The sequence below is a fragment of the Lygodium microphyllum genome, chromosome 29, assembly GCF_053477565.2.
Source record: "Lygodium microphyllum isolate KBCC chromosome 29, Lygodium_microphyllum_v1.1.10, whole genome shotgun sequence".
Lineage (NCBI taxonomy): Eukaryota > Viridiplantae > Streptophyta > Polypodiopsida > Schizaeales > Lygodiaceae > Lygodium > Lygodium microphyllum.
The window spans coordinates 52,969,419-52,986,106 of NC_141163.1; the positions used below are offsets into that span (position 1 = coordinate 52,969,419).

General features: G+C 43.2%; 2 protein-coding genes across 6 annotated transcripts in view; one reads left to right on the plus strand and one right to left on the minus strand.

Moving 5' to 3' along the window:
- The window catches only part of SCY2 (SecY protein transport family protein), a 133,418-nt gene that overhangs the window by 43,184 nt on the left and 73,546 nt on the right, over positions 1-16,688 (plus strand). The window lies entirely within an intron of this gene.
- Positions 502-16,402, minus strand: LOC148010630 (uncharacterized). The gene is made up of 8 exons (XM_087671033.1): positions 16,255-16,402; positions 16,014-16,148; positions 15,386-15,467; positions 15,215-15,311; positions 15,025-15,144; positions 14,723-14,779; positions 1,093-1,845; positions 502-1,054 (listed from the first exon to the last, which is right to left on the minus strand). The coding sequence occupies exons 1-8, from the start codon at positions 16,400-16,402 to the stop codon at positions 1,004-1,006; spliced, it is 1,443 nt and encodes a 480-aa protein (XP_087527159.1). The 3' UTR covers positions 502-1,003.

Here is a 16,688-nt window from a genome sequence, read left to right on the forward strand (position 1 = left end):
CTTGGCTGTTTTTACCCTTCTGCCTTGACATAAAAGCCTGCTCAGAGGCTATACCATCCACACCACTGTTCCGTCTAGTTTGTTCCTCCTCTAGAAGCAAACTGACAAGCTGAATGAAAGTGATGGGCTCTTTCGAAATCCTCGTAGTGAGGTTCAAGGCAGTATGAAAAGCCAAGTAAGAGGGAGGCAGTGAATTCAATGTCGTAGAAATCAGCTGCGCATCTGAGTAGTACTCATCCACATTCATGAGTTGCTCCCGCAAGTCCTGAATTTTGTTGAGATGATCCTACATAGAATCACCCTCATTCATCTTTAGAGTCTCTAGCTCTTTCTTCAAGAAAGAGATGCGAGTCTCATTCTTTCCTGCAAACATCTGCTCCAATATCAACCAAGCTTCTTGTGAAGAAGCTGCTGAACGAATATGAGGAATGATAGAACGCTGAACTGCCAATGCAATCAGCGACATAGCCTGTGCATCCCGTGTATCCCAAGTTTTCTGAGCTGCAGTTCTTGGGGGAAGTGGCTGAGCGGGCTGAGGTGGAGGGGGCTGAGGTTGCCCTCTTGCACGTCCTCCTGGAGGAGGAGTAGCGGGAGCCACAACTCCCGGTCGTGCTTCCTCTCCACTGACATAATCCCACAAATTTTTTGCCACTAATACATTCTTCATCATGAAAGACCAAAGGGAATAATTGTTCCCATCCAATCGGTCTTCCTTGGACACATAGGTGAATACATCTCCTCCCTGATTTGCCATTATTTCCCAAAAGGCAATTGAGCAATGTCAATGCAGTACGGGCTGGAAATCTGCAAATTTCCAGAAATTGCAGCAAACACAAGTCTGCAATTAATGTGCAAAGGGTACTCTGTCAAAAAAAACTGTCACTGATGCACGCTTCCCAAGGTGCAATTAGTGCTCAGCAGCACTAAAACATCAAAAGCCCCAAAATTTTCTGCCCAAAATTTCTGTCACAAATGTCTGTTACAAAAGCCCCAAAATGTGCATTCAATGTGTCACAGACAGACACAGCACGTTTCCCAATGCTGAAAACTGAACCTGCTGTTCAGCACGTTTCCCAATGCTGAAAACTGAACCTGTTGCACGAACTCCTGTGTAAAAGAAAAGTGCAGAATGTTACCTCTGCGTGTTGACGACGGGCACGATTCCCGAGATAATGACTGCTGGGTACAGTCGGACTGACGCACAGGTACAGGCGTGCAGGTCCAGTGACACGCGCAGGCAGGACTGGGCGCGCGCTGGGCAGAGGAGGCGGTACCCAGGACTGGGTGGTGGAAACAGGTGGCGCGCTGGCAGCTGGAGCTGACGGCACAGTCTAGCTCAGCGCAGGGAGGCTGCGCAGGCAGACTGACAGGCGAAGGGGCACGCTGGGCAGACACAGGGCAGAGGACACGCTGGGCAGAGGTGGCAGCACGCAGGTACAGGTGGCGCGCTGGGCAGGGCGCGCTGTGCAGGACAGATAGCACGCTGTGCAGGACACGCACAGGTACAGGCGGCTGGGGCAGAACTGGCGGGGGCTGGCTGAACTGGAGTGGGCTGCAGACTGCAGACTGAAGACTGCTCTGAGCTGAGCTCTGATACCAAATGTCAGATGGGAGAGGATCGAGGTGCAGCTGAAGTGCAGTAGACAGTGTGAGAGTGAGAGACAGAGTTGAGCACGACACCCAATGCAATAGTACTGAATAGAGTGTAAGCTGAAAGTACAAATGATAACCCTTATACCTTAGGGTTATAAGGGGCTGTTCACACCCGAACACAGTAAGTGCCCGTAAGTGTGCACCACAAGCACATACAAAATAGTACACATAATCTGGGGGAAAAAACCTCTCCTACCGAGAGTAAAAAGTGCCCCAGTGTCCTAGTGATCACCCGCACACTCCCATATGAGCGTAGGCGTAAGTAAGGCGTGTGAGATACCCAACAGGATGCTGACTGGGTAGCCTTCAAGAAGACACTTAGGGAAGAATTTTATATTGAGGATACCAATTTAATTACGCGCAAGACTTTTCAGGAGTGGGTTATACAACCCAATCAGGGTCTTGTGGCTACAGAATTGTTAAGGGAATTTCAAACTCGATTTGAACAGTTGAATCTCGCAGAACAGCAAGCTCTTGCAAGTCAGAAAATTGAATTGTTTCTACAGTCAGTTGATCCTGAGCTTCAAGAGAAGCTTGATGATTTGCTGGAGGATCAGATTATAGAGACAGGTTTGAAAACAGAGTGGAGACATGTCAAGGAAGCTTTTAGTGCGCTTGTGAAGAAGCATAGAAGAAGAGAAAGATTGCATGTCTCTAGCTTGCCCACTGTTATGAGCAAAACAATTGAAGTATCTAGTAAGCCACCCGCTTCTGTGGCTAACCCTATGGCTGTACTTGCTATTGTTTCCTCTGTTAGGGAAGATGTCTTGGATGAATTGGTCAAAGGGATGCGGGATCTTCAATTGAAGGTTGCAAAATTGGATGAAAAGGGACAAGAGGAAAGGGGACCGGCAGCAGCCCCTAAACTTGGAAAAAGATGTATGTGGTGTGACAGTTAGCAGCATGAGAGAAATGATTATGCTGCCTATCAGGAGGCCTTGGCACGACAACTCATCTTTTGGAAAGATGGCAAGATCCATGCACAAGAAATGGGATTGCCTCTTGCTTTGAATTTTGGAAAGGGAGGTATGCAGAAGTTGTTGGAAGACTTGGCTGTCCGAAATGCTTATGCGGCGGTACATGCTTCTACTTTTGGTCTACAGTTGGATAGAATGCATGGCCAAGTGATGGTTGGTCCAAAGGCTGAAATATGGATACATGCTTTACATGCAATTGAAAAGAGACAGGCCACTGATAGTGAAATGTCTCATTTAGGGCAAGAGATTCGTGGCATAACTAGTTGGGAATCACCGGTAGATGCATATTCAGTGTATGCATATTTAGCAAAGGTACAAAACACGGATGTACTTGTGGAAGAAAAACGAAAAAGAGATGAAGATATTGTAGGGACATCTAAAAGAATGACAAGAAGAAGTGTGGATCAGCCTAAAGTTGCAAATCAGCCGCCTCCCGAGCATGTTATGGAAGAGGTTAATCAAGAGCAAAAACAGGATAACAAACAAGAGGGCAAAAAGAAGGGCAAGCAGCCAGGATATAAGTTGCAATCTGACATTGAGACAGCTATAGATCTTAAGAAGGTTCTTGAAGAATGGATCTTAAAGAGTCGGGTGGAATTTACCTTGGGAGAGGTAATTGGCATTGCCAAGCGAGAATTTCACGATGAGATCATTGACATAATTAAAAGGAAGCGCCAGTTTCTTGGTGATACCACTAGTGTATTGCTGCAATTTGAAGAGGAAACTGGTTTGTTGGGTATTCGGGCTGAATATGAGCATGAAGTAGTATAGGATTGTCTATGTAGGATGCTACTAATCAATGGACAGCATGTGAAAAAGAGAAAAAAGTGGCTGAAAATGCATTGTTTTGTAGCAATATGCATGGTGGAGTAAGGCAAATGTAACAATATGGAGAAGAGACTCTAGGATATATTCCTCGAAGTCACTACATGAGAAATCATTGGGCTAGAGCTACCATTGAAACGGTAGTGAAAATAGGGGAGCGTGGAACTCTTTGTGTTGCTTTACTTGACCATGGGTCTGAGATAAATGCCATTGAGCATGGATTGTATAAAAATGGTGCATGGCCTGTAGACACTGATCATGGTTGGCGAACGAGGGTTGCAAATAATTCTTCAGGGGAGCTCTATGCTGCATGTCCTAATGTAAAAGTGACGATTGGTGATGTACAGGAAGAGCAACACTTCTTTGTGCAAGATAATTCTTCATATGCAGTGATTTTGGGACAGCCCTATATTACAGGTGTGCGTATGGAAACAAAGGTGCTTGATGATGGTTTTGCTTATGCAAGAGTCAGAAGCAAGGATGGGAGAAAAGCAGTCCAATTTCTTACTGTTTGTATTAATCATCCTAGAAATTGGGATACGCTTCGAGAGTCTCCTTTGGTTCCAAATGCAAGGGAATTCAAAGACCTGGATTTTCATTAAGCACTGCTGTAGTGCTTTTTAGAGGGTGTACTCGCCTCTTGATGAAATGAAGCATGTATTTACTATTGGTAATTCTCAGTTTATAGCAAACAGCTCATGTTGGTTTAAGCCTATGGAAGCTATGTGTAGGGTTGAACGCATATCTATGAAATGGGCTACTAAGAAATTGAGAGCATTGGGGTTGTTAGCTGAAAATGATGGCATTTCAGGCATCTTTTATGGGCTGAATATTAGTGACACTATGGCTGAAATTTCAGCAACTATACATGTAGAAAATGAGGCTGAAAATAGAGTGTTGTCATTATGTTTTTTGGATATTTATGATGTTATAGCATTGTTTGCTCAGCAGGATGGATTACAATGGGCTGAAGCACTTGTGGAGACAAAGTATAAGACAGTTGACAAAAAGGTGAAACCAATTGCTTTGCCACTTCCACAAGAGAGTGAGGGTATGTATGAAAAAGTGTCAAGGCAGCCAAGCTTACGGGATCCCAAAGATATAGGTCATTAGTTTACATCTGAAACATTACAGGAATTGAAAGTTAGTGCAGAAGGGTTTCTTTTGGTTACTGAGAAAGACTGTTTTATGCGGATGTTGTCTAGGCATGGGAAGGCATTTGCATTTCAGCCAAGTGAAATAGGTTGTGTGGATCCAAATGTTGTCTCTCCTATGGTCATATTTACTGTGCCACATGTACCATGGAACTTGAGGCCTATTCCAATACCTAAAGCTTACTTGCCAAAGCTGATGGATTTGCTAAATGAAAAGATTCGCATGAACATCTTGGAGCCTTCTTCAGCCCTGTACTTAAATCGTTGGTTTACTTTGCCCAAAAAGAATGGGGCTTTAAGATTTATTCAAGACATGCAACGGGTCAATAAAGTGGCCATAAGAAATGTGCGTGAAGGTCCTGTGGTTAATGAATTTGCAGAGGTTTTTGTAGTCAGAGTGATCTATTCTTTGGGTGATCTTTACTCGGATTATCATCAGTTTCAGCTTGCAATTGAAAGCAGGGATATCATAACCATGAAGACTCCTTTGGGGTTAGTACGGATGTGTAGTCTTCCACAAGGTGCAATAAACTCAGCGGCACACATGACAAATGCTATGAATAGGGTACTCAGGGATTTTATACCATAATTGACTATGCTCTTCTTGGATGATGTTCCAATCAAAGAGTGTGTAGTGGATGAAAAGAATGAAGAGATGGATGCTCATGGATGCAGACAGTTTGTTGCAGATCATATTGTGGATTGTGAGAGGATTTTGACACGTCTAGAAGAGGTGCAGTTAACTCTTTCTGGACAAAAGCTTGTCTTTGGAGTTGAAGAGGTTTTGATTGTTGGGCATATGTCTTATGGGCGAAGGCCATCACCGGCAAAAATAGATGGGATTGATAGAATGCGAGATGTATGCACGAATGTATCAGAGGTGCGTAGATTCTTGGGTGCATGTGTGTTCTATTTGATATGGATTCCTCACTTTGCACATGTAGCTGATGCTCTTTATCAGCTTCTAAGGAAAGGTCAGAAATTTCATTGGGAAAGGAAGCATCAAAAAGCAATGAAGAAATTAAAGCAACTTTTAAAATCTGCTCTTACATTGAGAAAGGCAGACTATTCAGATGGAAAGCCTTTCATTATTACTATTGATACAAGCCCAATCGGGATTGGATGGGCAATTGGGCAAGATGATGAGGAAGGGCAAATATATGCAATACACTTTGGTACAAAAGTATTGATTGAATGACAGAGAAGATATCCATAGGTAAAAAGAGAATTATGGGGAATTGTGACAGCCCTTAAATGTGATAAGGAGTATTTTATGGGTGCTCATGTAGTCATTGAGACTGATTGTTTGCTGGTATTGGGTATGATTACTAGTTGTGCTACCCCGGACATTGCTATGCTCTGGTGGATTGCATACATCAAATCTTTGAACCTTGAATTTCAGCATATTGTAGGAAGAGATAATCCAGTGGCAAACATGTTATCTCGAGCATGCTATGAGAATGAAGATGGGATGATGGATGAGGAGGAAGAAGATGAATTTCTTATGGCTGAAAATGATGTTGCAAGAGTGAATTTAGCAATGCAAGGTATTGCTACAACATTAACAGAAGCTTGGACAACAAAGAGAAGACACTTTAGATGTTTTGCATCTTGTGCAGAAGTGTTTCTGGAAGACAAATATGCAAGAGAGTGGCTGAGAATTAGTCAATATCTCAGTACATTAACAAAGAGAGATGAATGGTCAGATGAGGAGTTTAAAAAGATCAAGAGGAAAGCCTATGGATTTTTCTTAAAAGATGGATACTTATGGAAACATGCTAAAAAGAAACAAGGTATGCCATTGCGAGTTTTGGGTGATAGAGCTTCACAAGTGACTTTTATGGAAGAATTTCATGACAGCTTATGGGCTGGTCATAGAGGTGTTTGGGGTACTTTTACAAAGATCAAAGAAAGATATTGGTGGCAGGGTATGTATAAGGATGTTGCTCACTTTGTGGAAACATGCACGACATGTCAAATGTGTTTAACTGTGAGACATCGGGATGGATTGCAACCCACATATCCATTGTCTCTTCATTTTAAGTGGGTGGTAGATTTGGTTACAATGCCTACAGGTCTTTGGCAAATGAGGTATCTTGTGCTTACTCGTGAAGACTTGACTAATCAAGTGGAAGGGAGAGCTCTACGTACTAAGACGAGAAATGCTGTATATAATTTTCTCTTAGAAGAGATCTTTTGTCGATATGGCTGTGTGGGAAAAATTACAGCAGACAGGGGTGAGCTAGATGCAGATGAGGCTCATGATTTCTTTGTACGGTTGGGGATAAAGCTTGCTTTAACATTAGCCTATAACCTGAAGGAAATGGCAAAAGTGAAAGAGGTCATCCATCTATTGTGAAGGCATTAGCAAAAGCATGTGGAGAGAAGGTAAAAGAGTGGCGACGATTGCTTCCTTATGCTTTGTGGATTGACAGAACAATTCATAGTACTATTACAGGATATATGCATGCAGAATTGATGCATGGTCAAAAACCTATCATGCCGATAGGAGAGATGACAGTTACATGGAGTGTGTTACCTTGGGAGGAGGAGTTGAATTGATAGGAGTTGTTGGCCTTACGCATTAGACAGTTGGAAAGAAAGTCAGAAGACATAGAGGCAGCAACTGCAAAGTTAAGGGTAGCAAGGATACAGAATAAGAAACGGTTTGACAAAAAACATAGATTGAGACCAAGAACCATACAAGATGGGGATTGGGTATTGGTTTATGATAGCAGTTTAGATAACCAGCATAGTGCCATGCGTAAAGTTTCCAAAAGATGGTTTGGACCCTATGTGGTAAGACATGAGTTTGATAATGCTACTTATGCATTAAATGAGCTGGATGGGACAACCATCAAACTTCTGGTAGCAGGGAAAATAATCAAATTATTCAAAAGGCAAGAATCTACCACCTATGAGTTGCTAGAATTGAAAGAAAATAGTGGTCATAATACAGGGGCTAGCCAGGAAGATATGGAAGATGAAGAAGTAACGGATATGGTTGCAAAGGATGAGGAGGACTCAGAATCTGGTGACAACTAGGATTTTGATACATACCGGAGGATGTGTAGGTTCAGAGGGGGTGGATGTCGTGATATTATGAGGACACAGTGTGAAAAAGTATGGAATGCATCATCATCCGACTTCTTTATTAATCTAGAGAGTCAATGTGATCAGAGTCATTAGTATTAGTGTGAGTTGCATGGATTATCCAAAAATACTAGTTTTTTGAATAATTTTAGTCTATTTTTGATATTATTTATTGTATAAATCCGAAAAAGTTAGAAAAAGCTTCTAGATTAGAATGGCATGCAAAAAGCTAGTTGCTTTTTCAACCAGTTAGGAGAAATTTCATAAAAAGACAGATTGACGAAATTGCTCGGGTGGCGATCGTTGTAAACAGGTTGAAAACTGTAGATTGAACGGAAAGAAGGAGTGATCTGGGAGATCCGTGATCAGGTGTCCTAGCAGGTGTCCTGCAGTTTTACCCCCCCTTTCAGAGCCAACGGAGCTATCAGATTTGCGTTCCGAGCAGCAGAGAAGGAGCTGTAATTTTTATGCACGTTTTGTTCTACGAAGAAGCTCTAGGAGATGTAATGCCTGGAGATTGCTTTTGAGTAATGCGAAGATTCCAGGTTTTTTCAATACATATTGATTCAATTCATTGTGATTTGTTTTTGTAGTGTTTATTACTTGGGTATTCTCTATCTTCTCTTCCATCTCCTATCTCTACTTCCTTCTACTTCTCATCCCCGGTGGATTCGACCTTTCAACAAAAACCCCTCTGACAACGGTTAGGGTAACTCAGAGACAAAGAACACAATAAATAATAAAGTGAACGAATAATGAATATATGGTGCTCCATGCAACAAACACACTATGCAATGAATACTGAACGTCGAACTCTCATATCTTAGGGATCAAGACAGAGGTTATGAGCTGTAGAGTATGTCCAACTTTGAACGGATCCTAAATCGCAACAAAGGTAGCCTCCAAGTATCGAATACGAGGAAACATAGTCAAGGAAGGCTGGATCTGATGTAGACAGCCGTGCACGAGAGAGAAAGACTAACAATGTAGGTACTTGAGGAGAGAGAAAACTGGCGGCTGTGTAGAACAGTTAAATGCAACTTGATTGTGTTGGGTGATAGGGGAAATTAATGGCAAAGTGTAGATGCTGATGGCAATAGCTTGAGGAGAGAGACTAATTGCAAACACAAGCACGATGATGATGGTGATAGCTCCTAATGATGGTGGTTGGATGTAGATGATGGTGACTGGTCGTGGTGGCAGCAAAGGCAAATTCCTTAATGTTGGTGACAACTATAGGAGTTAGGCAACAAGTATGGAGGTTGGAAATAGGCACCAAGTGATAGCAATCTACGATGGAAGGCTCTGACCGCAATTTCCTCTGCAAACATGGTGTGGGCAGCAAAGGTACGGCTCTTGAAACCTGCAAAAATGAGATTAAGAGATAGTGGTGGGCTGCATATCTATTTATAGAAAGTTTGGGACACCCAAATTAGGGTTTTGCATGTGGGACACAGTAACTCTCTAGGATCACATTTCTTTTTAAAATAAGGTTTCTTCAGTAACTCTCTAGGATCACTATTTAAGTTAGGCTAATGCATTTTTAGCTCAACACCAGCTGCATTTGTTGCTGTTGCAGTCTGTTATAGCTGTGTTTTCTGCTGTTGCAGTTAATAGTGTGAGGTTCTCTAAGAGAGAGATTGCTACACTCCATTGTACATACTCTGCCTTCTCATATTCAGCATTCAGCATTTGACTTCTCCTCTATCCCTCTCTCTCTCTCTCTCTATTTCTCTCTCTGTGGCTCAATGGCTGTTGGTGCAGCTGCTGCTTGGGGGTTGGTAGGTCCTTGGCAGGGGTGGGAACTCGAGTAGGCACATCATAAGATTTATCTCTGCGATGCGAATAGGTGCAGAGGGGGTTTTGTGAAGAAGGACCAGTAGATGTTGTGGGTGCATAGGTCTCTTATGCTTTCCCTTTATTGCATCCCAACCTGTGTTTCCAAATCTGAAGAAGAAGGTGGCTGGTTGGCTTTAGATTGAGTGGGCTGAAGAGTTTGTTGCTTAGTAGGGGCTGGAGTCATATTTTGGTCCTTGTTCATGGGCTGATCTAGCAGGGTGTGCTTGCAGTCTGGGAATTCAGCCATGAAGTGACCCAATGCACTGCATGAGAAGCAGTGACCACCAAAAGTTCCCCACTTTAGATGGAAGCAAAGAGGCCGCATACCAGTACAATTAAGGTGGAGCCATCTTGGCGGTATCCTAAAGTATACACAATCTATTTTTGTTGGCTGCCTTCAGACTTGGGGGTACCAACACATGGCCGATGGCAGCCATTGTATCTTTGAGAAGGGCCCAAGAAACAGCCGGGAAATTCTCCACCTCCACCCATACGGGACATTCTTGCTCGAGTTAACATTGAAAATCTGGCAGTGGTTGCCATGACAAAATGTGCACCAACTGTTTTATCAAAGAAAAGAGGTTGCTTATTTAGAAGGAGATGCTGTTGGAGTGCGCGGGTAGCGGAAGCGTGAAGATTTGCAGCAGAGGAAGTGAGCAGGTGAGTGAGAGTGAGAGTAAGAGTGACGAACTGATTTGGGTGTACCAACAATGTGATGGTACACAAAGAATAAAATGTATTTATACTTAGGGCCCGTAAGGGTGCATTCACATGTACAACATAACAATACACGTGTAAAATACACGGAGGTGAATAAAGGACCTTTACATCCCAACAACCTCCCACTTAAAGGTCCAGAGTGAACCTTTAACCAACTCCTACTAGGCGTATGCAATGCTCATGCTGAGCCTTGCCTAGACTTTTAGTGAGAACATCTGCAGGGTTGTCCTGTGTTTTGATCTTGGCCAATGTGATTAAATCATCTTCCAGAATCTGTCTGATAAAGTGATATCGCACATCAATATGCTTTGTGCATGAATGATACATGGCATTCTTAGCCAGATACACAGCACTCTGGCTATCACATCCCAACACTGGAGTACTCATAGACATGCCGAGATCCTCTGCGAGTCTGCTCAACCATATAGCTTCCTTAGACGCTTGAGTAGCTGATATGTATTCAGCTTCAGTAGTACTCAGTGCTACGATGTTCTGCAACCTGGAGCACCAAGAGACGGTCCCTCTAGCAACTGTAAAGACATACCCGCTAGTGGACCTGCGAGTGTCTAAGTCACTTGCCATGTCTGCATCACAATAACCCTGCAGATTAAGTGCACCTTGCCCATAGCAAATTCACTTTCTTTGTGTACCCTTCAGATATCTAAGAATACACTTGACAGCCTCTCAATGTGATTTGCCAGGATTTGACATAAACCCGCTGACAACTCCCACTGTATGAGCAATGTCTGGACGAGTAGCCACCATAGCATACGTAAGAGAGCCACAAGCTGATGCATAAGGGACTCCCTTCATAGCATTGGCTTCCATGTCATTTTTTGGACTGTTGGCTTTACTAAGCTTAAGGTATGGAGGTAAGGGTACTCCGAGAGGCTTAGCTTTAGCCATGTTAAATCTGTCCAGTACCTTTTCAATGTACTTTTCTTGAGATAAGAACAGCAATTTCTGCATTCTATCCCTACGAATCCTCATGCCCAATATATGCTATGCATTCCCCAAATCTTTCATGAAAAAAGCTGATTTCAGCTGATCTTTGAGGGCATCCAAGCTAGTCTTTCTCTTCCCAGCTAGCAACATATCTCTTCCAGCTAGCAACATATCATCCACATATAAAACAAGTATGATAGGGCTGCCATCTGTATCCTTTTTCATATACAAACAATGATTTGCATGGCTGCGTGTAAACTCATGAGAGAGCATAAAAGTGTCAAACTTTTTGTACCACTACCGTGGTGCTTGTTTCAGCCCATATAAGTTGCGTTTTAGTTTACACACCAACTGCTCTTTTCCAGGAACTACAAAACCCTCGGGCTGTTTCATGTAGATCTCCTCATCAATGTCACCATGCAGAAAAGCTGTTTTCACATCCATTTGGTACAGCTCTAAATCCAATACAACAGTGAGAGCAAAAAGCACACGTAGTGTGGTCATCTTCACGATAGGTGAGAAGACCTCCTGGAAGTCAATCCCTTCCTTCTGTGCATACCCTTTGGCAACCAATCTTGCCTTGTACTTGGGTTTCCCATCAACTGTCTTTACTTTGTAAACCCATTTGTTTGGAAGAGGCTTTCTTCCTTTGGGCAACGACACAAGATCCCAAGTATCATTAGCATACATAGATTTAATCTCTTCCTGCATAGCTAGCTCCCACTTATTGCTGAATTTGCATGACTTAGCCTCTTTATATGTCAGAGGCTCACCCTCATCAGTAAGCATCACATAATGCAAAGAGGGGTCATACCTATGTGGCTGCCTTCTTAGGCGTGTAGACCTGCATACCCAATGATCTACATTCTCAGGAATCGGATTTATATCTGGAGGCATGTTATTTTCAGCATTTATTGGTTGCTGTAAGCCATTTTCAGCATGCTGTTCATGCTGTACAGCACCTTCATTTTCATTTCCAGCACCTGCATTTTCATAATCAGCAAGTCTATCTTGCTGTCCATGACCTCCCTATGCTTCTATTTGCTGTCCATCATTATCTGGCTCAAAGATAACCGGCTGATCATCAGTTTCAGCCTGTGGTACAGCACCATGAGGGTCATCATTTGAAGTAATAGGTGGCTGCGAATTCTGAAATTTGACCTTTTTCATGTCTTCATCAGAGGCTAAAGTACTTTTCAGCAACTTTGCCTCATTAAACACAACATTATGGCTGTGAACAATTTTCTTAGACTGAGGTAGTCACACTCTATAGCCAAATTCACCCTCATCACCATAGCCCATGAAAATGCCTTTGGTGGATTTCAGGTCAAGTTTATTCCTCAACTCATCTCTAACATGCACAAAAGCATCACAGCCAAATATTTGTAAATGGTCATATGAGGCCGGTTTACCAGACCAAACCTCCTCAGGGATGCCATTATTTAAGGACCTGTTTAGAGAGCGGTTGCAAATGTGAACCGCGGTTTTAAGTGCCTCTCCCCAAAATTCATGAGGGAGATTAGCAGTGGACAGCATGCACCGCACTCTCTCACATAGGATCCTATTGTATCTTTAAGCCACACCATTTGAAGAAGGGCTGTAAGGGGTTGTAAGCTCCCTCTTGATCCCATGCAAGTCACAAAAGGACTTAAATTCATTAGATGTGAACTCACCCCCATTATCAGTTCTCAAGCATTTCAACTTTCTACCTGTCTGAGTGGTCACGAATGCATGAAAAGTTTTAAAAACAGCAAACACTTCACTTTTCTTTTTCAACAAATAAACCCAAATCTTCCTGGAACAATCATCAATAAAAGAGGCAAAGTATGCAGCACCACCCAACGATTTCACAGGCATGCTACATACATCAGAATGCACTAAGTCCAAGACATTTGACTTACGGGAGACACCAGAGTAAAATGAATTTTTCATTTGCTTTCCAAACTGACAGTCATTACAAAAATCAAGTTTAGAGCCTTTTCCATCAACCCTCTTCAAAGAGGTAAGGACATCAAGTCCTTTCTGGCTCATATGGCCTAATCTCTTATGCCATAACTCCAAATGATAGCCAATTTCAGCAACTGCAAGAAACTTGCCATTCAAGGCTTTACAGTGCAGACAATACAAAGTGCCCTTCTTGGTTCCTTTAGCTATCAGCATGGAACCTATTTTTAATTTCCACAAACCACCACCAAACAGTGTGGTGTAACCATGCAAGTCAAGCTGTCCAACAGATAGTAAACTCTTCTTGATGCTAGGCACATATCTGACCTCTTTCAACACAAGTTCTTGCCCATTATCCAAAGACAAGTGTATGGTGCCAATCCCATCAATGCTGCAAGCATGATTATTTCCAAGGTAAACCTTGCCATAAGAGCCTGCATCAAAAGTAGCAAAGCACTCCAAGCATGGAGTCACATGGAAAGAGGCACCAGAGTCTACAATCCAAGTCTGAGTGACACCATTATCAACTGACAAAAGTGCATCAATCACATCAGCCTTGGTGATCTGCATATCCTGCATGTGACATACAAGGGCATCATAATCCACTGCACATAATACATCAGCCTCTGCATCCGAGAGCTCCTCTATGACAACACTGGAGGCCACATTGGCCTTTTCCTTACCTTTGCCTGCCTCAGATGCATCTGTCTTTTCCTCTTTCTTCTTTTTGTCTCTTGCATTCTTCTCTCTCTTGTTCCTTCTTGTAATACCTGCAATCAGGCTTCTTGTGGCCCTTTCGACCACACTGATAGCATGTAACATCACTCTTTTCTTTTCCTTTGCTTTTGCTCTTGCTTCTCTGTCCAGCATTTGCATTTTTCTTTTCAGCCCTGCCTCTAACATTATAAGCCGAGTTGCTGCCTTCTCCATTAGACTTACGTCTAATTTCTTCATTCAAGATCGAACCCCTCACACCATCATATGTGAGACTAGGGTTATTACTGAGAGAAACAACCAAAGTCTCCCAAGAGTTAGGCAATGTCATGATAAAAAAGATCGCCCTCAACTTATCATCAAAATCCAAACTTGCATCCTTGAGCTGATTTAAAATGCCAGTAAATGCACTCAAGTACTCAACTGCAGGCTTGGACTCATCTAGCCGCATATTCACCAACTTGCGCATTAAATGCACCTGATTAACAGGTGTGGTGATCTCATAGGTAGTCTTCAACTTCTCCCATATTGCATGACCAGTGTCTAAACCCTTAATGTTTGTCAAAATGTCATCAGTGACACCCATCTTTATATAAGCCATAGCCTTTTTATTGGCTTTGGCCCAATCTGCCTCAGATATTTGTGTGGGTTTATCCTTCTGCAAAGCATCCTCACAATCCTTTAAGAACAATATGCCCTGCATACGATCTTTCCAAAGATCAAAACCCTGACCATCAAAACGTTTGATTTCCATCAAACTCTTAATGTCAGAGCTGGAAGAAGTTGCAGCCATTTTTATCACAAGCGCAAGTGTAAATGCACTGAACTGCAAGAGCACAAAACTAAATCAGCAAATACATTGCTGTTCTTGCATAACCAGCAATAATCCTCTGCTGTTTTTACATAAACCAGCCACTGCACAGGCAAATAATGCAGAAATTTATCAAATTCTGCATAAAATCCCAAATTTCCAGGTCCAAATGTGCGCAAATGTCAGCCAAACTGACTCAGCTGAGCAAAATTACATCAATACATGAAAAGCCCGAATTTTTCTTGGTCCAATGCCAAGAAATTTTACTCGCATGAGCAAAATTTCAACAAATTTGGAAAAATCCCCAATTTAATTGAGGTCAATGCGCACAATGTCTGCAATTTCTGACATAGGTGTCATTGTCAAGCATAAACAGCATCAAATCTGGGAAAAGCCCCAAATTTCCAGGCTCAAATTTGCACAAATTTGAAAACTGTGCTTCCACGTGCGAACCCCCATCAGTAAGGGGCTGCTTGCAGGAAATTTAAAAAAATGAAGGAAAAATGCCTGAAAAGAGTGACGAATCTGCTACCGTTGACCAGCTGCCTGCTGTCATGACCTGGAAACTGCCGCCTGATGCCACGGAAACTGTCGTCAGCCTGTCGCCTGATCAAACACGACCTGTCCTGCTGCTGCCTGATGAAAAATGACCTGTCCTGCTGCCGCTTGATCAAAAACGACCTGTCCCTGCCTGCTAGGTCAAAAACGACCTGTTGCCTGACTGAATCTGCTGTCGCCTGTCAAAAACGACCTGTCCTGCTGCCGCCAGGTTAAAATGCGACCTGTCCCTGCCTGCCAAGTCAAAAACGACTTGTCACCTGACTGAATCTGCTGTTGCCTGTCAAAAACGACGTGTCCTGCTGCCGCTAGGTCAAAAAACGACCTGTCCCTGATTTCGCCCGAGCGAAACACTGGAGATGTCTCACTCGAACTCCGAAGAGCGCGAGCACCTTAACCGAAGCTCTGATACCAGTTGCTGGAGTGCGCGGGTAGCGGAAGTGTGAAGATTTGCAGCAGAGGAAGTGAGCAGGTGAGTGAGAGTGAGAGTAAGAGTGACGAACTGATTTGGGTGTACCAACAATGTGATGGTACACAAAGAATAAAATGTATTTATACTTAGGGCCCGTAAGAGTGCATTCACATGTACAACATAACAATACACGTGTAAAATACACGGAGGTGAATAAAGGACCTTTACATCCCAACAGATGCTGTGCCAAAGTAGAGAGGAGAACAACCTCATACAAGCTCTATGGACTAGTGAAGATCTCCTCCACACAATTGGTCTAACTTTAGATGTCAACCATTGATGAATCTTGGTAAGCAGGGGAATCTGACCAGTGAAGAAGAGAATAACACCTAACTCATGAAAATCAGAAAGGGAGCGAAGAACCTTCTGGGTCAGCACTTGTGTGCCCACAATCTCCTTCTCAGCATAGATAGGGGTAGCTCGAAGGTTATGTTTGACATATTCTCCCAAAAGAGTGTTTGCAAACTTAAAGCAATTGTTCCTCATTTGGTTCTTACAAATCTTGCGAAGGAGAAATCACTTGAGTGTTCAAGTGACGCAAAGAAACACCCAGTTCAGGGGCGTCAGGGGCAGGAGGAAACACTTCATGGAGATGCTTGCTGTGCTTGAAAAATGGCTGGACCTCAGGAGGGGTCAGAGCCATCTCATTGGTGCAGGGCACCATGTCTTCTTCCATTGCAGCTTCTTCCAGGTCCATGTCTGGATCCAAGGTGTAAGGGCCTGGTCCATCTCAGCTGTCTTCAAGCCCTCCATCAAAGTGTAGGAGCTGTTAGCGGCTCATTCTGTGTCATTGTCTGTTTTGCATAGGCGGGTTTTGGTGCACAGCAGGCACAGGTTTGGGTGTCGTGGCACAGCCAGGCAGTGTGCAGAATAGCTGCACACGTGGCAGCAACCCTCACCGCAAGCAGGATGGGTACCTTTGGGGTGTCAGACCTGCTGGGACGTGAAGATAAGTGGGCAGGGACACCAGATATAGCGTATTG